The following is a 7,440-nucleotide window of genomic DNA, read 5'->3' as shown; positions in this document are numbered from 1 at the left end:
CTCGGGTGGCTTTTCGGTCGCATATCGTACAATAACAGTATAACCAGTCAGGCTACAATCTACAGCATGGAAAACAATCCAAGGCTAGATTTTACTAAAGGTTGTGTTTCACCATGGCAAACACGGGGCTGCTTCCCTACTGGGAATCCCTGACAGCACCTCTGCAGGAACCAGACACTCAAGGAACGACACTACTGCAGAAAAACGAAATGCTAAACTCCAGCTCAGCAGTCTCCAAGGCAATGATAATATCCAGTTAGTCAGGATTTCAAATTCATTTTCACCTGCAAAAACGGGTATAAATTAGCTCTACATAAAGTAACTAGGAGAACATTGTACTACGCGCAACAAATACTTGTGACAAGTCATCAGTCAACGGCTCGTTTTAACACTGTTTACACAGGCAGTTTACAATACGAGAAAAACACCTAACAGAAAAATGAAGATTATTTAAAAAAAAAAAAAAAAGTGCATCTATTGTTCCAAATAAAAATAAACTAAACGCAATTATACAATTTAATAGAAAAAAAATTAATGAACATTGATTAAAATTGCTTTTATGATTATTGAACGTTTCCAAGCAGCTCGCCTCTGCGCATATAAGCATTAATAATTAGTAATACCATGCAGCATAATTATATATTATATAGAGTATTATATATATATGTAATATATATATATATAATTGATATATATATATATATATAATATATAATATATATATATATTATAATTGCACCGCTGGAGAACCAGAGTGTGCATTTGTCAGATCACTTACCCACTAGGACACACGCAAAATCCACCAAAACAAAGATTTTCCTTTGTTCCATCGTGTTGTCTGTTTCTGATCCCCTTTCTCCCTCCTGGGACTATAAACAAGCGTGAAAATAAAATTTTAAAAAAACTAAATGTGGCAGACTGCTTAGAAAAGTTAGACCCGTTTGAGAGAGTTGTGCTAACAACAACCCTAAGGACGGGTTCTTCCGGATTGGGAGTGAGGTACCTGTTTAATTGTGTTAGTACTACTGTGAACAATGATAATAATAATAAACAAACGAAAACACTGGAACAACCTAATAAAATAACTGAAGTGCCTTTTAGTTTGCGATCCGTGCCTATCTCGGTCCTTTGCGCACGTTGTCTCCAAGCTCATTCGCAATGTCATTTGTTTCCGATAATTTTTGGGAAAGATTAATTAAGTTTAGAAGGAGTAGCTCCAGTCATCCCTCCCCTTTCTCACTCTCCCTGCCTGCTCCTGACGTCACACCACCTTCGCTTGCTTAAACCCTGGACGGGTTTCAAAAAAACTTGTTTTTTTCTTCTTCTTGTTTTTAAAAAGAGCAGCCAGTTCTGCTGACAGAAAGTCTTGGCTCCTATATAGATCAATCAACCAAGACGGCTCCAGACGTCGCTTCCTGATGACCTACATATATTTGAAGGAAATTTTAAACCCAGAACCTTTTCCTATTGGATTCCATTAAAAAACATATGCTTTAAAAGCATGGATGCATTTAATGGAAAATGTGCTGCGTGTGTTTTTATTCTGTTTAAACTGGGGGTGATCCTGGTTTTCGCTGTCGATTCTGCAAATACAATTTCGAACCTGTAGATCAGTTATAATAATATATGTGCGATAATCTTAATTAAAAAAGCGGTGAATTTGAATTAATTTTAATATTAGAATACAGCCTGTCAGTACGCAGATTCACCAGATAGATGTACATGCATTAACATATATAGAAAGCTTATAAATATTACTAGCAATCGGAGCATCTTTCATGCGAAGATTTATTGGTGTCTGTTTGCTTTGGAATGCCGCACATACGTGCAGATGTCATGTCCAGGCTGTATTCACATTTGAAGACGAAGTTTGCTACAGGATGATAGATTTTATTTTATTATTTTAAACCAGCCTCGGAAGTCTGAATTTTTTGCATGCAGCACGTTATGTGTTGTCGGACAGTGGAGGGGGGAAAGGGTGTTTTATTATTAATAATAATAATAATAATAATAATAATAATAATAATAATAATAATAATAATAATAATCAGTAGGCTTATAACAGCAAAAATGTAGTATTTTCTTTTGTATTACTATTTTTAAATTATTTAAATAATTGTAGATAATACATACATATGCAATTTAAAAACATACCCCCCAAAAAATAACGATTTAAACAAAAGCGAATCTTCCTCTATTTAACAATGACCCTCAACGAATTTTGGTAAAACCGTACTTTCTAAATTTCCGGACATTGATAAAATGAAAAGTGTGTCTGTGCTCTGTAGATGAGTAGCTGGACAGTGTCGGGTTACGAGCGGCAAGCAGCACACCTCGAACTGGAGTGGCCGGGGAGGTGTGGAGAGGCGCGCCCGTCCTGCTGCTCAGGGGTTGAGGCTAGTCTCGCACCTCTGACAGGGGTTAATCAATGGGTTCATCACAAGCAGGAGAATGACACTGTCTAGCGGCTGGAGAGGGTTGTTTGCTCGATTAGTGAGTAGGTGGCTTCATTTGTGAGCTGACACAGACACACACACACACACACACACACACACACACACACACTGCTGCACTGCGCTTGTTCCATGAACACTTCTGGTGTCCTGGGTGCAGGTAGTCATGGAAACTCACCGCATCTTAGGAGACACAGCCGTTGGAACTGGGTTCCAAAGTCTTTTGTGATGCCGTGACTCCCGTGATGCCTTGCACCAGGACATCGGCAAACATGGAGCATGTATAGGACTATCCATTTTAATTGCAGTTTATTTTGGCACTTCTAAAGATGAAACCCAATGCCGCTGGCGCATCTTTCCCATGAGGCGTGCGCCCCTCCTTAGCTAAGGACGGCCACTTTGGTAATGTACTCCAGTTCATTTTCAAGCTGTGTGCTCAGTAAGGGATTAAAGCAACAGGTGCATCTGATCCTGAATTCATTCGAGCAGCTCCAGCCCTGCTCTATTTAAAGCTGTTACACATCTGGGTTAGGCAGCACGGTGCCTGCAGTCCAGAATAGCACAGGGCAGCACGGCAGAGACGGGCGGAACGCGGCAGAAGCTTAGGGCGCCGTTACACAAGCGTAATGCATAGGTACATTAATAGCAAGCCGCACTGCAGCTATCCCAAGGAATCAGCAGCCGGCTTTCGATTCTCATCGAAGACTAGCTTGAGATTGAGACGAACAAGGGTCACTGCATCGCGTCGTAGGATTGCGCTCCGAAGGTAGACCGTGAGCAGCTGGAGGTGAATCCGGGGGGGTTCCAAAGACACCTGTTGAAGTTTAAATGCCGCCACAAAGCTGATCCCGATGGTTGCGTTCAGAAATGAACATCTGGGCCACAGCGGGTACTCTATTGGGTACTGCTCTGCGCTGATTCAGAGGCCCTCTGTGAATTGAATCCGAGATAAGCAGCAGCAACTAGCTCAGAGAAAGTAATGTTTAGTTTACTTCACAGCCTTCACAACACAACATTAAAAGCTGATTAGCAATACAATATACTGTTGACACTTTGGGCTAGTGTGTCTAGAGACCTATTACACGTGTTTTGAAGGTATTGCATTTTTTTTTTTTATAGAAGTCTGTGTTAAAGTGCTTTGACTGTGGGACTATGAGGTGCTCTTCAGTCCCAGCTGCTTGCCTCAGACCTATAATGTGGGCTAGATCAGCCAGGTACATATCAGTACACACCAGCACCATCTAGTGCACAGCTCATGTATTACACCTATAGCAAAAATGACATTTGATCCAAAGTGGCAGATCACTAGATGGCGCTGTCTCTTGTTTCCATCAAACACGATGGCCGAACTTTATGGCAGGTTGCTCAAACTGGAGAGCTTCTCCTGAACTTGAGCAGAGGAGCTTATGCGTATGCACAATGCTTATTCATTTTGACCATGCTTTTCCCCTGGTCACACTATGCATTTACCATAGTTCATTCTGGATTTTCATCTGTTCATCTGTACCTTCATACAGATGAGGCAAACAAAAGGGAGTTTTGGTGCCATCTAGTGAATCAAAAGGGAATGGCACGAATCCTTCATAAACTGTAATTCTGGGTTGCTTCAGCAACACTACGTTATAGAATTCAGTAACTTGCTTTTAATAACTTTAAAAACACACAAAGACAAAATAACAACAAAACCCAAAGAATTAAAATGAAAAGTGCAAAAGCATTTCCAAATGCTCACATCATCTTAAACAACCGGATGGTCGGAACCAAAAAATACATTTGAAAAATGTACAAGAATAGCATCTTTTAAAATGTTTTTGTTTGTTTTTTTACAATAGCAGATATTTTCAATATTATTTAAATGTACAGAAATCGATAGTTGATCAGCACTGCGTTGTGCTTGAAGTAAAGTAACCCACTTTGTTTAACCCACTCCTATTGCACAGCAGACTCAGTCATTCCAGGTTTTAATACTTGCTTAGTTTTTCCCACTATATAGGTAACAAGCGCAGGTGTGTCTTATTGAACTCATAGTAAAACTTGGAATGGATCAAACTGCTATGCCATAGGAGTCTCATTTCCATCCCTGTTATAAGTTGGGATCTGTACTGTATTGTCTAGTTGAGCCTCCACAGTGGACAGGGGCTTGTTATCTGGCTCAGAGCCCTGAGTTCTGGGCCCTGCGCTGCATCAGCTGCTCCAGTAACAAGGGGGACATACTGAAAGATCCCTCCTCCTCCTCCTCCTCCTCCTCCTCATTACCCTGGGCTGGGTCCATCATATCAGGATACAACAGGCTTTGATAGGTCTTATTCAAGAGGCAGGGGGAGGGGGTTTGGACTCCGTGATCGGGGTTACAGGGTAGGAGGGCAAGCTTAGCTTGGGGTATCTGGGTATACCCGCCCGCGATGCCCGTCACAGTGGAGTACTCCACAGAGCCCTGCTCAGCAAAGCTCCTCCCGGGAGTTTCTCTCACATAGTCATCAACAATGCAGTGCTGCAGGATCACTGCGGTGCAGTAGGTTTGGATGGGAATGGTCACTCTGCCCCCCAGGCCGGTAGGGTCCTGGTGCTCCGGCCAGCTCAGTGAGGACAGCGTCTCCTGCACGGTGCCAGCCTGGGGTGCGGAGATGTCAGCTTGTGCTTTGAGGGAGCGGTCACCTGGATAGTCTCTGAAATCCTGAAAAAATGGTTGCTTACAGCAGTGCTCTTAAAAAAAAGTTTGTAACAGTGAAAGAATAGCAAAGTGGAATAAAGCACAGTGAAAGCATAGCAAAGTGGAATAAAGCACAGTGAAAGCACAAAGTGGAATAAAGCACAGTGAAAGCACAGAGTGGAATAAAGCACAGTGAAAGCAATGGGAAAACTGCAAAATCACTGCAGATTTACCATGGTAATCTTTTCAAAGGGTAACAGAGTGATGAGATCGAGCACAATCTACATATTATGTTTTTATAATAATGTGTACGTCCTTTATAAATGTGAATGTGCTGGTAATTCACGTTAGTCTGTACTGACTATAAATGCTTAAGCTGTCGTGCATTCTGCAGTTCAGGCAACGGGTTACCACTTGTAATAAACTGCCTGAAAGCAGCCTGCAGCTGCATGGTGGCACAGGGGACTGTCTGCCTGCCTGCCTGCCTGCCTGCCTGCCAGCCTCCCTGGCTCACAGTGATGGCTCTTACCATCCAGATCTTCTTGGGCATCCAGATGGCCAGGCTGCTATTCGCGGGGTCTGGAATTCTCGGAAAGAAACACTGCTTTATCCTGGACAACAGACAAATGAAAAATCAGAATCAAGCTGTGCTACTCTAATCTACTGTCCGTGCACGGTGCTCTGAATGCTCAGTGCTGCTGCTAGCACTTCTCTCTGTGGTTGACTGCATGTTGTTGAGCAAAGAGTGTACGTACATTCCTGCATTTGGTACAGACAGAGCAATTTGCCCATAGTGGAAGAATATAACCCACACAGTCCTTCCAGCCCTGGGTGAGATGTGGTGCTGGCTGGCACACAGTGATTCGTTTACACCAGGGGCGTTCAATGGAGGGCCCTGTCTATTCCAGGCTTAATAGGTAAAATGAGATAAAGAACTCTAGATGGAGGTTTAATTGGGTCAATTAAAAGTTAGAACAGGGCTGGAACAAAGACCAGGAGTGGAATGCCCAGAATGGCCAGGTTTAGAGGTTTGCTGGCTGGACTGTAGGAGCTGGTTGTGATCACTCTGAACGGCTGGCCTTGCTGCCTGGTACCTACGCTTGCCTCTGCTGAACGCAGGCCAGGAGCGTGACGATGGAGATCAGGGTGAGCAGAGCGGACAGAGGAATCACCAGAAGCATGGTACCATCGTCACCTGAGAGGGAGGGAGAGGGGGAGGAAGGAAGACAGTTAGGAGAGGGTTAAGGGAGAGAGGAAGAGGGTGAAGGGAGAGAGTGGAGTGGAACGCAATTTATTATTTGTGTTTGTTTTTTTTTATCTTCTTTTAACACTGCTTCTGAATTTAGTGCTGAAGAACTGAAGGAAGAAGAAATGTCCATACCAAGTCCAGGGCTTAAATTGAAAGAGCAGTTTGAGATATAACTAAACACATGAGAGACACGAACAGACAGCAGCCCTTTGACTGCGTGTCACGGCTGTGTACAGTGATGTCATTCACAGAACACACTGAACAATTCTAGAATTAAGAAGCCAGCAGAGCTTGTTAATGTGAGGGCAGCGCTGTGTCTTGTCAGTGAGACGATGTTCAAAGCTCTGTATCCACCCCCAGTACTCACGGAGAGTCTGTACGTAGATGTCCAGTCCTGCAGCTCCCCCCTGGTCAGTCGAGGCCACAGCGTGGAGTTTGTACTCCTGGTCCGAGGAGAGACCGTCCAGCCGGAGCTGGTACACAGAGCCGTTCACCACCACGACTGCAAGACAAGAGGGGCCCGTTACAGCCAACCGGAACCCAGTACAGCACGTCACTCCGCCCTCTTTCACTGAATCGGTTCACATCCCTTCCCCTCCCCTGATCACAAGAGTCAAAAGTTTAGCATCACTGTGTGGAATAAACAAATTTTGCTTCATGAAGTCGAGTGAAACCTGCTGAATAGCATTACGCTGACATATTGATTTACAAACCGATTTGTAGTTTTCCATACACCATGAAAAACTGACAATTGAAACATTTCAAAATCTAACATGAAATGCTGCTCTACTGTTACTTTTGCAATATCACTTCGCACTTTCTTGGATTACTGTACATGATGTTAAACAAAATATCTAGATTATGTTTATAGTGTTTTTTTTTTTTTTAAATTATGTCTCAATCCTAAAATTCTAGGTGATGCAAAACTTTTGGCCACAGTTGCATGTATTATATACTGGTTGTATTATATATTGACTGGCAGTGTTACTCACAGTCTGAGACCTTGTCTTCGCTCTGGTAGAAGATGGTATAATTTCGGATGAAGCCCCGGCGATCATCCAGCGGGATGGGGTCCCACTCTAGCTGCA

General features: G+C 43.1%; 1 protein-coding gene across 1 annotated transcript; it reads right to left on the bottom strand.

Annotated features, from left to right (window-relative positions):
• Positions 1–4,186: 4,186 nt before the first annotated feature.
• Positions 4,187–7,434, bottom strand: LOC121309577. The gene is made up of 5 exons (XM_041242568.1): positions 7,345–7,434; positions 6,720–6,854; positions 6,202–6,298; positions 5,633–5,714; positions 4,187–5,127 (listed from the first exon to the last, which is right to left on the bottom strand). Exons 3-5 carry the CDS (start codon positions 6,282–6,284, stop codon positions 4,606–4,608), a joined length of 687 nt encoding a protein of 228 aa, XP_041098502.1. The 5' UTR covers positions 6,285–6,298; positions 6,720–6,854; positions 7,345–7,434; the 3' UTR covers positions 4,187–4,605.
• Between the last annotated feature and the right edge of the window lie 6 nt (positions 7,435–7,440).

This window comes from Polyodon spathula, unplaced genomic scaffold, assembly GCF_017654505.1.
Source record: "Polyodon spathula isolate WHYD16114869_AA unplaced genomic scaffold, ASM1765450v1 scaffolds_1364, whole genome shotgun sequence".
Taxonomy (NCBI): Eukaryota; Metazoa; Chordata; class Actinopteri; order Acipenseriformes; family Polyodontidae; genus Polyodon; species Polyodon spathula.
This window is presented reverse-complemented; position numbering and strand designations above follow the sequence as displayed.

What these genes read in the sequence shown, in the direction of transcription:
- LOC121309577 (XM_041242568.1), bottom strand. Translation starts at nt 6,284, where the DNA reads ATGCTTCTGGTGATTCCTCTGTCCGCTCTGCTCACCCTGATCTCCATC. An exon ending in TGCGTTCAGCAGAGGCAAGC is followed by an intron (nt 5,715 to 6,201) that starts GTAGGTACCAGG and finishes TCTGTTGTCCAG; the next exon opens with GATAAAGCAGTGTTTCTTTC. An exon ending in TGCCCAAGAAGATCTGGATG is followed by an intron (nt 5,128 to 5,632) that starts GTAAGAGCCATC and finishes CCATTTTTTCAG; the next exon opens with GATTTCAGAGACTATCCAGG.